This window comes from Anticarsia gemmatalis, chromosome 2 (assembly GCF_050436995.1).
Source record: "Anticarsia gemmatalis isolate Benzon Research Colony breed Stoneville strain chromosome 2, ilAntGemm2 primary, whole genome shotgun sequence".
In the NCBI taxonomy this organism is placed as follows: domain Eukaryota; kingdom Metazoa; phylum Arthropoda; class Insecta; order Lepidoptera; family Erebidae; genus Anticarsia; species Anticarsia gemmatalis.
In genome coordinates, this window is record NC_134746.1 from 12,530,336 (window position 1) to 12,552,671 (window position 22,336).

The window sequence follows — 22,336 nt, forward strand, 5'->3', positions numbered from 1 at the left end:
AACGGCCAGTCAGACCTTAACTTGTAAACTATCTCAAGTCTCAACACTAGAATATGGTATGAATATTATTTGTATTCGCCAGTGCAGGAAACGTCTGATAGAGATATTAATAACTTACGTACAAGGAATATATTATGTTGCGAAAGGTCCGTGTTTTAGATTAAAATACCCGTATTGAATATTAGTCTTGGGTTTATGATTTCCATATTTGCTTGTAGATAGTTACCTATATTTGTAGCAATGTAGTTAACGTACCTAAGTATATTTGTGATAAACGTGAGGTGATTCCACCATTCATTTGGTCTGCTGTTATAAAAGCTTTTCTGGGATAAAAAGTAGTTGGTATCCATCACAGAAAATACTTTCTTTTGTTGACGTTCCTGTGTCCGTAATTTTATATATTAAAACATTACCTAGTTATTTTTACAAACCTTTCTTATATATTAGCTAGTTTATATCGAAATGTGGTAGCCAGTATTTTTCCAAAATATATTTTTAGAAGGCCGTGATCTTTGAACGATGTCAATGCCTGGGAATCTAGACACATAAAACTGCATTCTCATCTTTCATTCATTTTAATAATTCATTCATCTACAAATATATTAGCCTTAATTCGACTCAAATTAAAATAATCTGATCAAAACAGTCTTGAAAGTGGATACTTATATTTCAAAATTAAAAACATAATCATCATTTTGATTTAAAAAGACAGTCATTAAGGTCAAATATTGGCACAAACGCTGTTCGAAATTTTAAATATATATTTTTCTTTTATTTTAAAACTGCTGCTCTGCATATTTAAATACTGGCAAACAAACACGCTACCACGCTTCACCAATATACAAACAATTGCTTCCAACTTTTATATGAAGAAGAAGTTGGTTCAAATATGCAAATATTTGCCAAGCGTGGGCTTGGTAGATAAATAGACCAATTTACTAGCTGGCCTGAGTAATATGCTGGTAATGATATGGCGACACTTCACAGTACATTTTCTATACGATACACAATATTATCTACGTTTGTATGTTCGCTAGTAGTAATTAGTTAGCCTGTAAAGATAGTAAATTATGCTTGGTTTATGTTTAATGGGAGATTTCAGTTCAATTTATAGGGCTTCGTAAAATTGTAAGAGCAAAAAGCGTATGTTGTGGGCGTATGAATGTAGGTAAACGCTGATGGTATTAATTGTAGGGTTTGCTCGTTTTGTTGGCATTTATCTCTGTAACTGCTGAACTGATTTTCATCATTCTTACGCTATGAAATGGCTATTTAACTGTGGTCCTTTACGTCTGGATCGTACCAAGTGTTTTTCTACCTGCCCTATGGAAAATAGGCCTGATAATGTATATGAACTTTGTTAAGAGCTAGTGTTACTACCAACTTTTCTATTCAGGCATTCTGATTGAAGTTATTACATTATATTTCGACAAAAACAACTACCTAAATAACTCTTATTATCGTTTTGACATACTGAATAGATGTTCATCCTACATGCCCGACGAAATGATCGTTCAATTTATGTGTTCAATCTTGAGTCATCGATTAAAATGGTTTGATTCTACTATCAATTCATTTTTATAGGCAATTTTAATTATTTATTATCGCATGGCGCCTCGGGACCAATTCAGATCAGTTTGTGCTTAAATCGGGTCAGTGACCTCTTGATTAGACTTTAGTCAATAGGTTTTGAAGCTGTATGCGAAATCATGTCCATTGTCGAGAGCTAGGTTATTTAGTTTACAAGTTTCAAAAGAGGTTTTTTATGAGCACCTATGACACTACACATTTTTCCAGTAGATAAATGTTTGGCATTTTTTTGTTACGTGGTCATACAGATATTTCATTATATAATTCATAGGCATTGCAAGAATCAGTTATTTGAGATTCCGGGCAGTTTTTATAGCGTCGTATATTCCTAAAAAAACTAAGAAAATAGTACTTCACTATCAATTTAGGATAAAACTTGCTATCTACTTAATTAGTAAGGATAGCAATTTTAGGCCTTTAAATTAAGAAACCTCCTTTGCATCATTCTGTAAAAACAGCTTCAATGAATAACGATTAATTAACAGAATTACAGTACTATTTAGTTTCTCAATAGGTACATTTTAAATGCTTGTATGTCGGTATGTAGAAAAACGCAGATAGATTGGGGGCAATTTGTTAAATCGTCTCGTTACTGCGCCCGCGCATCGTACAAGCTCTCTGCCGATAGACTTGTGTTCTTATTCAACGGAAATTGTGCTTATTTAGTTAATTGTTATATGTAAAAGTATATAAAATTAAGTGGTTCGTAACTTTTTTATGAAGTTGCTTTTTAATACAAGTTTATTTCATTAAGATTTGTTCTGTAGTCGAGGCATTGAGTAGAATACAAGTTTCGTGGGGCAATTAATTGCATTTTTAGGCATTATTATTTAAAATTCACATAAAATTGTACGGAGGCTAATGTTAAACTATGATTTACTAATGTACTTTGGGCTGACACCTAGGGTCAAATTCACTCATCTCTTAAATCAAATTGACCTTAACTAGCCAAAACATACAATTCTGTAGCACTTCACTAATGTAAAAGCCTGTCTGAATAGCGAAAGATATTTGCTCTCTTTACTTAAGAACATAAGCCGAATTCTCAGCAAAGTTGCAAAGAAACCAGACTTCGAATCAAGTGACGTTTCTTCGAACCAATAAAATGTCACATCAAATATTTGCGAAAGAAAGTCCGTATGTGTTTGACTTTCTGCGCCATTTAAGGTATTATGATATGAGCTCAAAGCACTGCACGATTTCACCGTGCAATTAAAATTAATACGTGTAGCGGCCATGTTGCTTTTAGGGCTGTAACTGTACCGTTAGTCAGGATATCCGATCGGAGGTTTTTGTGTCAGGAAATTGTTTGATAGATTTTTATTTTATTTGGAGTTATTGCTTGAATCGTAATTTGGTATTAAATGCAGTTCGTTTCGGTTGAAATGTAGGTTGACCTTATGTAGCTGGCTGGTATTTCCACAAGCTATTAGGTATGTTTGAAAAATACTGACAAAATGAAGGACAAATGTAGAAACTTATAACGGCTAGAGTATCTCATCTTGCTATTCATACGCTAGACTCATGATGACAATATAATTCGCTATTCTGTACTTAAACGCGAATAAGCCATAGCTCGATAATTTCCATAAAATTCGAATTAACGTGTTCCGATAAAATCAAGACATAAGTGACAAGCAAAAAGAAAACGAAGGTTAAGCAACCCTACAGGTGCAAGTTGGAAACACGTAATGCAATTGAGATCAATATTTTATGGCATTTTAAGTGTACGAGTTTAGTCCGAGATTACTTCTCAATTTGATTCCTCGGATGTTCACATACGTTCGAGCAGATTTTTAAACGCAAGAAATCGGTGTCAGGACTGTCGACACTTATTGAGAAATTGATACATTTTATACGGTACTTTGAAGGAAAAACCGGAACTTTAATCAGGTTATTCTTTAAATGGAAACTGTGAGAAAACCTAACTTTTAGGCAATTATGCAAGACTAGCTGACCCGCGCAACTTCGCTTGCGTCACTTAAGAGAGAATGGGTCAAAATTTTCCCCGTTTTTGTAACATTTTTCACGGGTACTCTGCTCCTATTGGTAGTAGCGTGTTGATATATAGCCTATAATATAACCTTCCTCGATAAATGGACTATCTAACACTGAAAGAATTTTTCAAATCGGACCCGTAGTTCCTGAGATTAACGCGTTCAAACAAACAAACAAACAAACTCCTCAGCTTTATAATATTAGTATAGATATCCAAAATTGAATGTAGTTTAAGGATTACGCAGGTGGATATCACATACATATTTTCGTCATTATGATGTAAGATTTTATATAACAAGTGAGATTTTTAGTGCCTATAATATTACCATTTAGGATGCTAACGATCATTAAGCAACGACCTAATGGATCGGACTTAAGATCTTAAAAGAGAGCTCGAAACCCATCTCTCATACTTCACTTCAAGCTTAACTGGTTAAACTAACAGGATTTGAAGTCTTGTGCAACCTTAACATAAAGCTTTTGTTTAAGAAAGAAGTTAAAGCTTTGTAAAGTTTTTTAACATTCTCAAGAGAATTTCGAGCGGACGGAGAGAGGTCGCATTGTGGGTCAAAAAACGCCAAAACCAATGAACCATTAAGAAAACTTCACACACTCACGACCTCATCACAGTTCAGTCAACTCTTCCGCCATCAATCTCTGGACTTTGTTAACTTAATTATAGAGCGGTTCGTGTGACAAAAGCCTCACTTTCCCATTGTTCGATGATAAATGGATGGGCAATTCATTAATACCGTTGAACATACAAAGGACCGTGATGCATACGGACCGCGAAGATGTCGCTCCGTCATTTATAATTTGATTGGAGCTTTCTCCTATAGTTTGCAGTGATAAATCTTCGTGTAAATGTTCTAGGCTTTTGTTTGAGGATGTGAATGAGGTGATACGAGTATAAATTGTATTGTGTCGATAAAGAATTTGGGGAGGTATTCGATTGCACGTTTTGTGCATTAAGTTGATTTATGTCTATCCACACGTGAACAGGAAAGACGATTCTGTTGATAGCACCATTGCAACCAAATATAGTAATTTACTCAGGCTCCAACTCTGTAGTCATCTTAATAAACCTGGAAACGTTGCTCGTATGGCTTTGAAACCATGCACTTAACGGGTAAACATTTTTGTCTTTTTCGCAGTAGCTTCCAAAGTAGCAGTAGAATTGAATACACAAGCTGAAACAAACCTTCACAATTATTACAAATCTCTGTCCTCACGATTCCAGTATTGCGATACAAAGCCTATTTACTGTTTAAAAGGAATAAACATCCCAAAAGTGTAGGCTTGTTAGCTAAAAGATTCAGTTCACACAATAGATCGCACGCAGCCAGGACAATCGTGTCTGTATAAGGACAGGCGGCCATTGTTGTTGATAATAGGGCCCAGGATCTTCACGCTTATGGCTGGAGTAGTAGACACGTGTGGATGGTTCCGATCTAGATATTGGGAACTTATGGAGCTATTTAGTCTTTTGTAGATCCTCATTTAGGCAGATTTTTGGTACAATTTGTTTAATGGTCGATTTGCGTAATTTTGTCACCTGCTTCCATTTGGAGTTTTTGGAAGCCGTCTTAAGTTTTTGTGTTATTTATATTTTATTTTTAGAGTAACTATACTATAAGTACCAGTTGAGAATAGGCAACTATAGCTATTAACATCTTTAATGTAATATCATAGAAGAGTCTTTATATTTTAATGACCGTAATTCAGATTACCCACCAGTTCTAAACTATTTTATTACCTATAAATATGTGAAAATAAGTCATAAAGTTTAATGAAATCTGAACCATAAACACACTTCTATGAACTTTCTATAAAGTGCATATAAGCGCTCGCAATATTATGCAGACATGTTTGAATCTAATGTAAAACGCTTTTAGAAATTGCGATCAGCCATGTCGTATGAGCATAGTTCTTAGAATAACGGGGCTTGCTCCGTAGCCCATAATATGCATTATAACGGCCACTATAGGCTGTGTATAGGCAGGCCTGGTCTCTTAATGGACGTGTTTTTATTATGTGGGTACTCATTGCCGTCATCGGCCGGTAAACGATGAGGTAGTTTTACAAGGGATGTCCTTAGCTAGTTGTAATAAATACTATGTATGTTTTACAGTGTCTTATGTATAGTGATGACTTCCTTTAATAAGATAATAACAGTATAGTAATCTATTGAATGCATAAAATGTATTAAAGAAAGAAGTGATGATTTACTTATAAAGTCGGAGTTGCTAACACCAAACGAAAATCAACAAAGATTTTTTTTTTAAATTGTTCAGTATCGAAGTTTTAATTCTTCACAGTATGAATTTTACCTTAGGCAGTAATCATATCGATTTTAGTTTTTCACGTAGGTGTTGACGAAATATAAAACAATAGCGATATAGATAAACATACATAAACAAACACTGCGTAATTATAATGGTCAGCACGATTGATGGATATCAGTAGTATTAATGAACAGTACGAAATTATCTCAGATCACACCCACGATGCAGTGAGCGTTGTGATGACATACTTGATGTTAACAGGATTTATGTTCAAGGAATTTGATTGGTGTAAAACGCTTTATAACTGGATAAAATACGTGTTGATATTGATAGGTTCGTGGTGTAAAGTGTTTAGATGTAGGATACGTGTTGCTATTGATAACTTTAAGATTAATGAGGTGAGGATGAGGTATAGTAATGCAATTGCAACCTAAAGCCAAATTTACACCGTTCAACTAAATATTAAACGAAACTGACTTATTTTAGCTGACGGTGGTCGTTCGGCTTAATAAGAAGCAATAGCGCGATATCTGTTCTGTTCGTTAGTCATTCAGTGGTATTTTGTTGTACAATTAGTTTGCCTGAAGTTCTGTTTAATTAGATTTGATTTATTCTCTAGCTAGTAGCTAAATTGTAAAACTAAGTCCATCCCCATATTCCCCAATCAAATAGAAATTAAGCAGTCTTTTAAAAACGTGACTAAATTGTCACACAGTTTGATTTCAAAGCAGAACAAATACTAAAGATAAAAAAGTATAAACAAGTACCAGTAGAGATGTAATCGATAGAATTGAGTGAAATGATGTCGCCCGCGCCCGGGCGGATGGTGCGCGGGCGCATAAGCGGCGGCATCCGCTCTCGTTGGTTTGAGGGCCGCGTTACCTACTCGCGCCGACCCCGGCTGACCTTCGATCTGTTGGGTTACTATATGGGTCAATATTTTGTACTTTACATTTTGTTTAATACTGAACGGATTTGTTAAATAAAATGATTCTATCAGTTAGTCAGATACATTTTTTTTGAAGATAGCGTTAACTTTATAGTCTAACCTTAATTTGCCTGCTTATTACCAAAAAATATGTCTTCAAAGTTAAAATTTTATAAATTTATTCCGTTCGTTAATGAGCAACACGCCATTTTTACTATATCATTTCAATAAATTAAAAGTAGATAATAAATAAACGTCATTAAACCACCCTAAAAATATTTGCAAACAATATTCAAGCGCAATCTATTATTCACAATAGAAAACTTAACTATGATCGTTATTTGCATCCACCCCTTTATGTTAATCAAAAACATCCTACACTATGCCATTTACTATCGTAAAATAATAATAGTAAGAGTCAGTGACGCCATATTGGTAAAGTCGCGAATGTTCTATAAAAGCGATGCGCTTGCGCACCCGCTACGGAGGGTGAGCAATGAGCACCCCTACGCAAGGTAGTTATAATGCAGGGTAGTAATAATAACCGATATTACTTTATGATGCATTACTTTACTTTTCTTTATTTCGTCATATTATTAAAGTTTAATGCTGACTTCTGTAAGCTCCAGCGCCCGCTTAAAATTTCGGTCTGAATTTTTCTTTAGGAAAAAATATACTCTAGGCATTGTTTAGGAATAGGTATCAACGGTGTTAAATAAAATGTTCGCTTCAAAAATATATAAATTCTTGAATATCCATTGTCGGAATTAAGAAGTCCATTTGTTTCCTCTCTCAAAACTGTAGCGCAATTTTCTACAGTTGGCACTGTCGTGTATCGAGAGTTTGATATTTAAAATGTACTGCCCAAATTGTCCCTACGGACACCGGTAGAGGCACTAAACAGATTTTCGTGTAGAATTTTTCGATAGCTAGCCGGTTGTCGGTAGTAGTAAAGAATCGAACTATTGAAACTTGGACAGGCCTAAATGATTATTACATAATGACATAACAGAAAATAAACGTAAGCCTTAAAAAACACTTAACTAAGTATTAGTAAACCACTCAATAACTAAAATACGTTTCAATCAAGATATCACTCTCAAACATGTTTAACCGTTTCCTACAAAAAACACACATGTATGATAAAGCTGTCACATTATCTACAGAACTTTTGACAGGTTCATACATGTCGGAAACTTATCAATAACGTTTTGTACCAACATAATTGATTACAAGTAGTTTCTACGTTATCTTTTAATTATTTAGCATATCGTACTGAATTTATTTAAACCCACGCCATATTATTTTATTTTTAATGGAACACCTTATCTTAGAGAGAGACTAGGTAATTAATTATTTCTATATATCTCTTGCGGTAACAAAGTGTTGTAACAATATTGACAATTTGAAATTAATAAATATAATCCATTACTGTCCCACTGCTGGGGCTGTCTCCTCCCGTAATGAGGGGGGGATTGAAACCTTTAGCTCACTACACTGGCCAAGACGGGACTTTGAATTGCTTGAAGAACTTTGCTTTAGAACTCTCAGACATGCAAGGTTGATATCGACAAAGGAAAAATAATTTAGTTAGATAGCAGTCCCAAGTTCAACAGCTATCATCTATATTAATCAGGAACTTATTCAAATACACCTACGCTATTATCTAAAACCACTACTACAAATTGATTGCGCACTCAAAAGCTTTTCCTCAATCAACTATCATAATCAGTAGCAATAAAACAACAATCCAAGCTTATCAATCATACAAATTAATTGTTATTGTTTGTTTACGTACTTATTTAATGAACATTATTAAATTTTAATTGATAATCACTTCCAAATAATTGGTTATTAGTCGTAGCAATTAGTGAGTTATATGAGAAGTGATAGTGAGATGATAAGGTATTTTTATTGCAGTTTTAAAGAGACATTTGTCATTGTTTATTGGTTGAATGACACGCTTTTTCTGTTATCACACTTAACTTTAAAGCTTTGTTTGAAATGGTGTCGTGACGCCCGCGACTTGCAAGTTATTTATTCTCAAATCACGCTAAAAAACCGGTTTTTTTAATTTTTTTGAGTAGTACTTCTAAGAGTATAGTTTCAGGTGTAATTTTGGGGATAGTGGTTAGTGCAATTTGCTTTTTATAGAAACTAGCATTTAACATATTATTATCGCTATGAAAAGTGTGCCTAACTACTTAAGACCGGTGTCAGTCGTTGAATAGAATTAGGCCAATCTTAATAAAACACGATTTGGTTAGATATAGTCAAATAAAAACAATCTGATTGTGATTACCTAATCAACTGTACTCCCTATCCGAATTTTTTTAACATATCCGAGTTATAATCAAACTTCATGAACTACGCTAACTGTACTACACTCCATTCGCAAACTGTCAAATTATCACTATCACACAAAACAGTGAACATAATTAAGACAGATTCAACTTTCGCGTCAATACACAATCACATTAGCGGTTAAGAACTCCGTTAATTAAGAAAAAAACTAAGATAGATGATTTGAGCGGAAGTTTGTATACAAAAAGTGACATTCGGTCCCGTTATGTTACTACTGTTAGTTGTTTGGGAATGCGTGGGCGTCTCGTACAGTTGATAGTACTAATTTGTTTTACTCATTAGTGATAGTGACTTTGAGAGTGGTATTAAGGCTTGTGATAGTAGCATTTGAATCCGTTTTTAATTTTGAGATTAGTTTATAAATAGAAAAAGCTCTTAGGTTAGGAAATTTCGTCTTGAAGTATCATTAACAGTAACTTTTCCGGCCAAGTTCTCGTGTTTAATAAAAGAAAATTTTAAAGATTCGAAGATTCAAGTATCATATTTGAAGTTATTACCTCTAAGCCCGTTACTCATGATTCAAAACTATGCAGTTTCAATAAAGAAAAGTTCAAAATAATCTAATAACGATAGGAATGTTCATGGGGAATCGGAAACGGTAATCAATTGCTTTCAAACAATGTTGCATGAGTATATTACAATGATACGCGCTACTATGATAGAATGGACCCTTTTCTATCTCGCTTTCTTATTTACTTACGCTATTAGTGTGAGTAAGACAGCATGATATGTAAGCATGTGACAATACTGGTTATTTTCTTGTTAAATTGTTTGAATTTAAGACTCAAAAAACGGTTTTTAATCTAAAAATAAAAGTTTAAGTTTTAGCTAAACAGTAAAGGATCCACATAAATAAAGCAGCTATATATGTTTTCCTCAATTATACCAATTCGCTGCTTTTATTAAAAACTATCACGAAACTAAAAAGTGTACAAATTCAAAAGCATCTATGGGAATAATCTTACATTTACTCGTCGCATTCCTTCGAAATGGCGGCAAATCGCCAACTGTCAAACAGTACGAGATTCACCGTGAAATTGGTAAACGTAACCAATTATTGTTATATTCAAATGTTGGATAGTCGAGGCGATAGGTTTCCGACACGCGATTCTGTTGCTTTGACAATTAGTTTGGCCAAAGGTTTCTTGGGAATGTGGAAATGGATGGTTTTAGAAACATTTTAAGACCTCTTTCCTACACTAAATTTGTTATATTATGCTACAAACAAATAAAGGATTCGGGATTATAGGATTCTGTTTACTTTAAGCTTACTGTGGTTTTATTAAAATCGTAACTTATAGGTACTTAATTAATCATATTTAATAACTAGAATTCTCTAAAGTCTTTAAGGTAAAGTAAACTGTGACATAACATTTTCTTCTTGGTAGACTGAAGGGTAAGTCAAAATACGTAAAATTTATACCAAAAAGTTACAATCCTCACAAAACAATAACAATAGATCAAATAGCATGACTCCATCTTAATCATATCTTATCAATACTAAAACCCCAATCAAAACGGGTCAAATATGTAAAAGGTCATCCATGAATGGGCCACACTAAAATTTTATCACGATTCATTGACTTAATGGCACGGGAAACAGCCTTTTAAATATCTGACTTATAGCCAAAGGTTTTGAAGGTACACCCGCGGAGTTCATGTCACAACTATGAATTTTAAATTTACATGCGTACCTCACATAATGCTGTCCCAACGATAATAATGAACTGTTTATACACAAATAGTCGTACTTTCTGTACGTTTATATGCACGTGGATGTAGTGATGGAAAAACTTGTTAGTTTCGTTGTACAAGATTTTTGTGATGTTTCTCTGATACTAACGTTTAAGATGGATATTCTAGACAGTCTAAACGTTAAAGTTTTCTTTGTTTTTGTCTTTTAATTCGCTATTGACCTGAAATTTTGTTCTTTTGGAAGTACAATTGACTGGGCAACATTTTGAATCTTTGAAAATTTGGGCAAGCCGTTGCGAGTTTTTTTTTTAGTTGGTAATCAGGTAAATACATATTTACTTATCAATGCGCGATTTAAGTTTTAAGGCACTTTCCTCTTATTACTCTAAACTCTTAATCACAATCATACGCAAAATTCACGTAACAGCAATTACGTGTTTCGTTCCCGCCATCTCACAAACCCCGACGCCATCTTGGATGTAAAACAAGGATGAAACACAATAACAGGTGAACAAGCGGAAACGGATAGTATCAGGCACATTCATAGCGCCCCATTCACACAGTTTCTTATCGCCTCTTAGTATAATCTTAGCTGGGTGTCTGCTTACATGAAAACGAGTAATAGTGAGCTTTTAGTTTTGTTACTTTGAGTGTATGTTATACTATAAACTATGTTCTTAGACTAATATTATTTTAAATCTGTGGTAATAGACATATTTTTTTATAGCTTAGACTGTTTTTTTTTTACAAAGAGCAATGATAGCTATTTAATTGCGTATTGTGAACTTAGTTTTTATTCATACATTTGCTTTGTTTATAATAATTAGGGCAAAAAAGGACATTACTTTTGCGATTTTGGATAAAAGCAGTAAAAGTAAACTACAAGACCTGAAACTATACCAAATATCACATGCATGAATAATTTGATTTGAAAAGCGGCAATGAAATTTTTATACATTCATTGATTAAATGTGACTCGAATCTACAAGTCTACCTAATGCTTTGATATAATGACATCTACCGGTTTATACGTGGTAGTATTTTTCGCACTATTAATAGGCTCTACTTCCTTGCACCGATAAGAGATCTCGCGCCAATGAGCATTTTTTATTTGCTTATAGTTTAATTAAGTCACGATATCATTTAGTTTACAAACTTTTTACACTGTTAATATAATGCCAGTATTTTTTCGAACGTTTAAATAGAACAATCTTTAGCCATTTGCGTCTAAGAAGCGGATTTTGTTTCTTACTCTCGAGAACTATTTTGAACTTAACTATTTTAATGGCAGTTAAAGTCGAGAATCACATACTAGTCTACGAGTTTAAGCTATATCTAAATCTAGACCATCAAAACAGTAAAACTGTAAATTAATTATGCCATAAAATATCTAATTTACATGTGCGTAACTGTCCAGTTTGTAGAGGCCATATATGTAGGTATCTCACGGCTTTACGGAAACGCCCGATCGTAGGCGATTTTTTAATGTATGTTTATATATTTTTGTTACTGTTATCAGTGTACTACGGCTAGCGTTCCCACGGTACTGATAACACGTATCAGGACTTCCTCAATGACAGATACAAGAATCTGCCGATTTTATGCATATATTTACTCGTTAGATTATTTTTTTATCGAGTTGGTAATGTAGGATTTTTTTTTTGAAAATGGGTCTTATTAATTGTTTATTTATAAACTCTTTACACAAGGTAAAAATTAAATGGATTATCTATTGGTTAAGTTACAATATTTCTTAATAAATTTAAAAGCAGTTACGTTAAGAGTCAGTACTCGCAATGAAATACATAAGAAGAATAAAATAAAATAAATATATTTATTTATTCACTGTATGAAAAAGGCTACCTTTGAAGGCATTGCCTTGCAAAAAGTACAGTTATCAAAATCTTTTTTTAAAGCGTCACAAAGTAAAAGCTTTCACAATAAACTTCATCAATTTCCAACTACTTATGGCTTCTTATAAGTTGAATCGGTCAATAAAACATCAATAAATGATCCAGAGTCATTACTTTATAGGCACCATACGAGCTGAAGGCATCCATCAATGTCCTTACTGTACGGCTGTCGTATTAACAGAGACGAATCTCTTCACATAAGGGCTGTAGGAAGCAGGATATGATGACTTGACGTTGCTTGACGATTATAGTGCCGAAACGTCAAGCAAACCAAGGCAAATATTTGAAAAAAAAATACAAAAGACATGTATATGTAATTTGATCATATTACGCGACCATAAGAATATCTATAAAACATTCTTTTAACAATGCCTTTGAGCAGGTTAAAAGGATAAAAAGTTTCATGTCTTTTTTGATTCCCGAATCAGAATCTATCTAGTTTTTTTTAGCAAATACTTTACAAAAATATTAAGGATTTGCTATAATGTCAGCGAAAGTTGACATTTTCATATGAAAAGATATCGGACATTTAAAATTGAGTGCAAAAAGCGAGTTCTTGTTACGTACTTTTTAAACCACTTACAAAAGTAAAAGATTTTGGAATTGATCTCGTTATTGTACAATTTATAACGTTTGCCATTTTAATTTAATCTACATAACTGTTGTGTAAGTTGTTGACATTAAAAGCTTGGACAGTGAAACTGGGTTAACGGATATGAGTCGGAGGCTTCTGTTACGTTTGTTAGTTGTTTTAAATAACTAGGCTAATTTTGTGTCTAGAAACATCACTTTCACACGCATCTTGGATATGAGAATAAGCATCGAATACAAGAGGCTTAACTTCCTTAGCGCATGTCAGTTTCTCGGCACTAGATAGCACTTTCGTCGCGCGTTTTCGCGGTAAAATAAAGTCCAAAATGGTAGAAAATGTTAAATTAAAAACACATATTATTTAAAAAGAGAATAATAAAATATTTTTTCTCATACACATAATAAAGAATCGTTAACGGTTAAAGTAGTTAGAAAGACTTACGGAAATGATAAGTTCGTTTAAAAAGCGCCTGTTTTTCCTGTACAATATTACAAAGCTTCCACAAAATACAGAATAAACAACAAAAGTATCGTTAAGTTCAAAGCCGGCCCTGCGTTGTTTCTCGCAAAAACAATGGGTGTCCTTATAAGGTGATACCAGTCGGCCCATCCAGTTTTTACCTCGCCACCCGTCTGGTAACGAAATTGGGAAGTTATGCGAAAAAGGAATATGCAGACGGCTTGTGGACTCAAAGGTTTGAGACTATGTTAACGATCTTATGTTTTTAAGTTTTGGGAGAGCTGCCGACATTTTATAGGGCGAGTGGAGAACGCAGTTTTTAGAGTAAAGCTGCACCTTTGAAGTCAAGTTTAGATAGAAAATATGGTGGCGTTATAAACAGCAACGGAAATATTTGTGATTTTTTTTACTATTGTTAAATATTTTAATCAAATCTATAGTGTGATTACTAATGATTACTCAAAACAAAAAAGTTTGTGGACTTATTCATGAATTTGAATTGTATTCACCATGAAATGTAAGTTTATCAAATGAGAGAACAAAATTACGAAAATATTTTATTTTGTCATCTATTGTTTGTACCCACAGATAATAAACCTTCTGCTTATTGACTAAATTCGTCAAGTGATTTGATAGTTTTTTAATACAAAGAATTGATATCTAAAGTTCGGTATGCGGATCTGCTGACATTTATGTTCAAACAATTGAACCAGTGAACCGTTTGGTCTCCGTCCTTGACTATCGCGAGCTATAAACTTAATCAAAATGTATCGTAAATGCCTTTTATGAGGTCTACGGAATTTCAAATAGGTGGGTACTGCATGAGATAATGTGACTTGTGGATTTCTTAACGTGTGTCAGTATTTAGAGATTAAATAGTTTGTTACTATGTTGCATCACTATAACAAATTGTTTTATATTTTTGCTGAATATCTCTATTTTTATTAAATGCTTGGTAAAATTAACGACATTTTGAAACCTACAATTTATTTCTAATTTTTTTTTGCCTTTGTTATTAAACCTAACTATATCAAAGAAAAAACTTTCAGTAGTGTCATTCTCTACCACTATCGACAACTGCTTGATATCGAAAAAAAATATATGAAAATCTAATCAGTGCCCTCTAGCGGGCGCCGTAGGAACTACTTTCACCGGCTGTAGAGTGCAGATTCATGCTACAACCCTAAAGATTTGAAAAAATTATCAAAACCGTTTTAAGAGCTTATTCAGCTTATTAAAGTTATTTTATATGTATTAATATGTTAGATTATATGTATTAGTATGTATTATGTTATATGTATTGCGCAACAATGTGCGGTGAACCCGTACTATCGTATGTTGTCTGTGTGCGAGTAGTTCCCACGCGTGACCGTCAATCATCGCGGACTGTTTATTTTTGTTGTGATAACGACAACGGGCTATTCTCTACCTGTTGCTTTAAAGATTTAAGTTAAGTTCAGTACTTTTACCTAGTTTAGATATGTTTCTGGTGTTTTCCACCGTCAGATAAATTTAAGGGTTTTTTTGTTAGGGTCTAACGTTGCGTCATTGTGTCCTGTTAACAATGCTCAGTTCATTTTTACTGATTTTTGTTGTCAGCAATTCAGTTTCTATAGCATATATCATCTGAAGCGCCAAATAAAATACTTTTTAATTATTGTTAACTTTGATGTTAGTAACAGAATTTTAACTACCTAGGTTTTTAGTCAAATGTTACATACTTTATACATCGAAGACGCCTAATTTGATTACTAAACACATAAAGCCAGAAAAGTATCTATATCTTCAACATATTTTACTTGTAAAATTATTCAGTGTGGAAACACGATACAGAATAACCCTACAATGTTATGTTAAAAACTTTCAAGTGTATTTACATTTTTACAAGTGTTATACAAACAAGTGAAATGTTACCATATCTCATTTTAATTTTACCCAAAAATTCACTTATCAGTAAACAAACTTGTTTATTATCACCGTTATCAAATTCCGCTTAAAAAGTCTTAGAATTTGTGATTTTTAGCTAAATACGTTAGATTTTCCCACAGTGAAATCTTTGCGAATTTCGAAATAAAAAAAACATATTTACTTTTTTAGATTTTTTGGTTACGTTTATTTATTTCGTTGCATAATATTGCATGCTTTAAAATATATTGATCAAGATTTAAAGTGCGGATATGCGGTTATAAATCTTATTTTATTAGATCAGACCGTTATTGATCGTGATAAAATCATAAATAATGCAGATATTTATGCAAGCAAAAGAAATTCTATAATTTATATTGTAGGATTTCAATCTTGTTATGAATTTTGCTAGTAAGTCATTTCATTAACTTCTATTATTAGGCACTGTTTCTCAACAATATCGAAAGACAATATCACTTTAATTCAATAGTATTTATAAAACAAAGTCGCTTTCCTGTTTCCTGTCCCTACGTATGGTTAGATCTTTAAATCTATTTAACGGATTTTGATAAGGTCTCTTTTATAGAAATAGAGAGTGATTCAAAAGGAAGTTTTATGTGTACAAACTGTAAAGGTTATTTGTAAAAAAGCTTTTTAACCCGAGCAAAGCCGGCACGAACCTCTAGTTCACAATAATCTTTACTTCTCCCATTATAATTAATTAAAATACAAATATAAGCCGCCATTTTGATCCCAATTTCCTTCGTTAATACATCGAGTAATGTTTGGGTGGTCTGGATGCTGACTGATCGATATCGAGATGTTATCAACTCGATACTCGCATGTGTTGATAATGATTCCAATGTTTAATTTTTTTCACCGCTTCAAGCCGCTCTTTGCTTTTATTGCACATCCTTACTTTTATCTCTTGTGTTGTATCAAAAATCACTTTAAAAACTTAAGTGAACGAATAAATAAGCTACTATAACAAAAAAATATATAAACCCGGGATTCAATTTTGCCACAGATCGTAACATTAGTCTTGTCAACATTATTGCTTAGAAATTACGAAACGTTGATTGTAAAATCACTTCTAAAGCGCTGTTTACCATGAAATAGAAAGAAACCAAAATTTCCTGTGTTCTCCTTAATTTAAACCAAAATAAAATATAACACTTAAAATAATATATGTGTCCCTTAAGTATACCGTTTTTGAAAAATAACCCATATAGTTACACACATTACCTCGCAAGTAATTGAACACCTTTTTAAACATTCGCAGTTTATATCATTTCCTGCACATTCAAATACCCAAATACAGATACCTCGAACTGCTCTCATTATCACTGGATCAGCCATACATCTCAGCGACATAACTAATATGTCCTGTGTATGAGACAGCGAGCCGTATCGTGCAACTGGATCATTTAGGTCCTTGTCGACAATCAATCTTGTGCCAAATACGCTTAAATAACATAGGGGCTTTAAAAGTGTCGCAGATTTTGGATATTTAAGCCTTAGGGCCTGTAATTCCTTTTAAGCGATTTTTCGAGCTCCTTAACAGTATTTCTTGGTTTAAGAATTACTTTTTTACACGTCTTGATTGCATGGTAACTACAACTAAGTGGTGCACTTTGAATATGTATCTCTCTAAAATTGAGAACCAAAATTATCGATCTGATATCGCCGCATCGAATTCGGAACCAGATTTATTTAAAAAGGAAGAAAGTAAGAAAGACTAATGATCAGTTATCTAGTTTCTGATTGTACCATTTAATCGTTTCATCTTGATTTCTATTGGAACAAATTGACCTCAAATACTGCAGACTATAATCTCATTACGAATGTACGCTCAACGTTATCAAGATCTCATGCAGTCACCATTTTTATTCGTGACTGTACGCCCTACATATCCTTTTTAGGTAAAGTATAATGGTGCACATAAAACCAATGTTCGTAATTAATCTGAGGAATTAAATTTATATCATTTTTGTGGTTACGAGCGAAAAACTAGCGGTTCACAACTTTATACGGACTTCGGAACGGAAATGATAGAGCAATGCTTTTTATTGCTTGAATGAATGTATTTGGTTGATAGGCAGACGTTGTAACGGTTGTTTATTCATTTAACTTTACGATATTATGTCATTTTATACAGACTTTACTCTAATTAACGTGGACTGCTTCTCGTACCGGCAAATAGAAATCTTTAACAAGTGATGTCCAAGCAAACTAGACTTTTGAAAACCAATATCAGTCTCCGAATATTTCAATACTATAAGTACTTTATTTAATCATGAATACGCCTGAAGAAAAGCTTTTATTGTCAATCGAACTGCTCCGTGTTACAAAACAGAAAAATAAATAAATATTCAGCTATGCAATAAAAAAATGGCACATATGTAATATGATATTATGCCCTTTTTAAAACTGCATATTCGTTTAGTTCTAGAAAATATTCCGCTTTTTATACACAAGCAAATTAAAGCCTAAACTACAGACTAAGTATAAAAGTTGTTTTTCCTGTATAAGATATTAACGTGTTGTTTTTTGTGTCAGGTTTCGTGTCGTGTTCGCCGTCGCCATGCAAGAACGGCGGCACATGTCTCACTACGCCGAGAGGAGAATATCTTTGCAAGTAAGTGTATTTGTTGTATTGCAGTTTTGCTGTTTTGATACTATTAAAGTGTGTACACGTTTGGACGTCAAAATCGGTTAGTACTTTTGAGTTAGGTATTATTTTCAGATTTAAAGCTGATTTTAATGTCATCAGATAACTTTATATGTAATCGGGGAATAATAATTTAGACATTTTGACGAAGTGGAAAGGCAAACATAACTAAATATTACATATTTTAACTGTACATTATGGTTTCAACTCCACATTTTTTTTATGTTCTTTAACAGTTCCTTTTTAATGCAGAATAATTTAAAATAAAAGCTTCAATATCAGAGTCATTTACAATTTTCCCCCAAAAATCGTTAGCACAGAAATCGATATAGCATCCATATGCCATAGAACCGTTAGAATTATTATTTACCGCACCCCATAGACCTACATGCACACCATGACGTTTGTTAGTGTGACTAATTTGTACCAGTGTGAGTGACACACACACAGCGTGCTAATGTGTGTGTGTGTATGACTTTGAGCGTGTGTGCATGCATTTGTGTGTGTTGGCACGCATGTGTGTGTTTGTGTGTGTGTGTATGACTTTGAGCGTGTGTGCATGCATTTGTGTGTGTTGGCACGCATGTGTGTGTTTGTGTGTGTGTGTGTGTGTGTTCGTTGGACAGATGCGCATGCGAACCCTTGGAGTTCAAGTGTATTAATTTCGTTAAAAATGTATTCGGTAATTATTTTGTTGGGTTCCTTTTGTAAATTAGTATTATTGTACTTTTTAAAAATATTGCTTAATATTTATGTATTTATATCGATTTTTTATTATCTATGTAAATCGTATTCGTTTACTTAGTTAGTTTCTGTCTTTGTCTTGGTATGAATTAGGCACTACGATAGTTTCAAACGGTTATTAATTAGAACCTGAAAAACGTGTGGGGAACGTAATAATCTTTAGCGTGATAATCCTTACATTTAGTCATAGATTTATTTAAATTCAAGATACAACACTTTCTCCCTATTTTACAGTCCCTAATAAGTTTAATTCTGTGAACATCACGGAACGGAACCCAAAACCATTCGGTTGTATATTTTTATTATTGCTAATGGGCCTTATTGATACTTCCACCCAATATATCGAAGATGCCCTTTTGATTAGGGTTGCCAACAAAAAATACATACCGGCTCTTTTGATCATTGGCTCTTGTGAAATGAACCTTCATTTTGTGGGTAAATAAAATTGCGGGATGCCTATGTTTAACTTTTATATTAACTGTTTTATGAGTTATAGTATACCTTTACCAAGTGGTCCGGTGATAATTAACTTAAAGTGTCTTAACACCTTTTGCAAGTTAATTTAGGACAAAAATTCACTAATAGAAAGATAGAAACTACTGTACACACATATGTACATATTGTACATACATAAAATCACGTTTTTTTCCCATAGAGGCGGAGATCTAAAAAAAAGACCTATATTAAAACCATCAATATACATTTTAATGAAAACAGCTCTAGTTTAAAAGCCAACACGACAGTCAAAATAGTCGAAACTTTACATGCCAATAGACCAGACTACCGTTTCACAGATTATGGTCTCAGACTCAAGACCTTAGTTTCAAAAAGTAGCATAAGGTACTAATTAAAGTTGTTTATAACATTACTAGTAGGTAGGTTTACTTCAACAAACCTCTAAAGCTTCCCTCACAATTGCTTACACAAGTCTGATTAAACCAGTCCCGATAGGAATCACAGACTAGCTCGACACGTCCCCGTACACTGACAAAACGTTAGCAATTTGACTACTCACTTCCAAGAAATATGAGATGTTTCATAACATCTATACAACTACTTGTTTAATACATGAATATAAATTTATTCACTTCAATTCACTATGTTTTAATTTTAGCATTATTCCTGTCAAGCAAAGAAGGCTTAAATTACAACAAAATGGACACAAGATAATTGTATTGAGGATCAAAATTATGAGGCATTTTTCCAATCGAAGATAAGCTATCTTCATTGCAATGTACTATCAAAGTTATTATGAATTGACAGTTGCTGCCTATATAAAAGGTTTTTTAGCCTGTTTCTGTGTCCAAAGGCTGTGTTGCGTCTGGTCACATAAGTTTCAGTTGCCATAAATATCCTGAAAAGATACAAACAAGATAATTTCAGTTAAAAAGACACGTTAGACTACCATTCCCCCTACCTAAGCTACTTATTTGTTTAATCTCGGGACGTTTACATTCGTAGACCATTCTTATGATAGCGGGGCTCTGCTACTACGTAGTCGCTATCAGATTACCATATATGTCATGTAGCTAGGAGGAATTTCACACTAGACTCCTTTGTTGTCCCGTACTACGGGTTTTAAAGGACTACGAGAAAGTACGGTAGATATACTAATTTTGTGTTTTAAATAGTTGCAATCTACTGCTGATTGTTTTATAATATTTATCATAATTCTGGAGCAAGTTTAACAATAATGAAGTTGTTTCTGAAATTGTTATACGCTTGCCAAATGCCTCATATTTAGGCGAAACTAGTTATGATTACTGTAGGTAGTCAATCAAAAGGGAAGCAATATTTAAAACCCAGGGAGAAACTGATCTTAATTCTTCCATATGTCGAATAAATTAATTCGGAATGCGATTTCAGTAATCATTACCGAATGTTTGACATAACAGTACAGGAAAATAGTAAGCATGTGAATACTCCTGTTCTATCACGAACAATACCAAAGGTAAGGGCACCAGCAAAGCGGCAAAACCCTTTGTTTCACGGTCCTCATTAAAATCCCTACTCTTAAGGAGTTATGTTCTCCGTATGGCCAACATGGCCATACGGAAACACATCGCGAATAGACATGTATGGAGTCCTTATAGCGATCGTTATGGCCAATTTTACCATATGAATACATAATTCCATGTAATCTTGCCCCGAGAACATTATCGGCGATTTGAAGTTCAAGACGAATGGGAACCGATTTTGTGAATCGTATTTTTGTTGAATGTTTTCTTATTACCTTAGAAGAAATTAGAGAATAGAAAGATAAGATATAATGTTCCTAAATCGTCTTATATCTACCGAGTTGCGGATTTTCTTTGTCTTTTTTTACTACTTATAATTAATTTGATAAAAATGTGGCCAGTGATAAGTTAATTACCATCACATTTAAATAGCTATTTTTCTTTACATGGAACGAAATAAATTTTATCTCCAACAATCTCGAAGTTCTGTTATGTTGATTAAGTGTCAGATAACCTATCTGTTAAATAAAGTGATAGCAAATGTTCAAAATGCTTATTAAATTCCATCTGTTAAACTATTTAGTAGGTACTTATCCTGGGTCTTAGTCTAGTCTCTTAAAAATAGATACTATCAGATCCTAACTCAATAACTGTAAAAAATCAAGCACTTGAGTCATCAGGGACCGGCCAGCGAAGACGTTACCTTTGTGAAGGCAGATAATAGATAACAATTGTCCCCCGGTCCGTCTAGACGTGGTAAGTGAGGTGGGCGGCCCAGATACCGCTGACGTCATCCCGCTCGGACTGACCACAAATGAATGTTTGCTTTGAGTTGCTTTGTGAGAGAATTTATTCGAGTTGGTTTTTAGGTTGGGCTCTATGATGATGAATCTTTGAGAGTTTGTTGTAATAGCTTTTAGATTTACGTTATTTAGGTTGTTTGTTATAGCTAGTTAAAATGATTTGAATTTTACATGCTTGAAGTAATTTTTCATATTAGTTTCTTGGGTTATAACAACACCGGTCGTTCTTTGTTGTTATGTTCTCTAATGTTAACATTACTTAATATACGAAATATTTTTCTGCATAATATATGATAGTCGTAAATGACACCAAATGCTGCCTTAGATGCGTGAGTAGTTCATAAGCTATTTTCTTTGTGAAAACAAGCAACAAAGCAATATTCACAAACATTAATCATGACATATGCACTAAATAAACTTTCCAAACATTT

At 33.4% G+C, this 22,336-nt stretch overlaps 1 protein-coding gene across 3 annotated transcripts in view; it reads left to right on the forward strand.

Moving 5' to 3' along the window:
- Positions 1 to 22,336, forward strand: part of N (neurogenic locus Notch protein) — a 149,047-nt gene that overhangs the window by 26,814 nt on the left and 99,897 nt on the right. For all 3 annotated transcript variants that reach the window (XM_076132973.1, XM_076132980.1, XM_076132987.1), the window contains exon 2: positions 18,289 to 18,367. In XM_076132973.1, the coding sequence (XP_075989088.1) occupies positions 18,289 to 18,367 (79 nt within the window). The remainder of the gene's footprint in view (positions 1 to 18,288; positions 18,368 to 22,336) is intronic.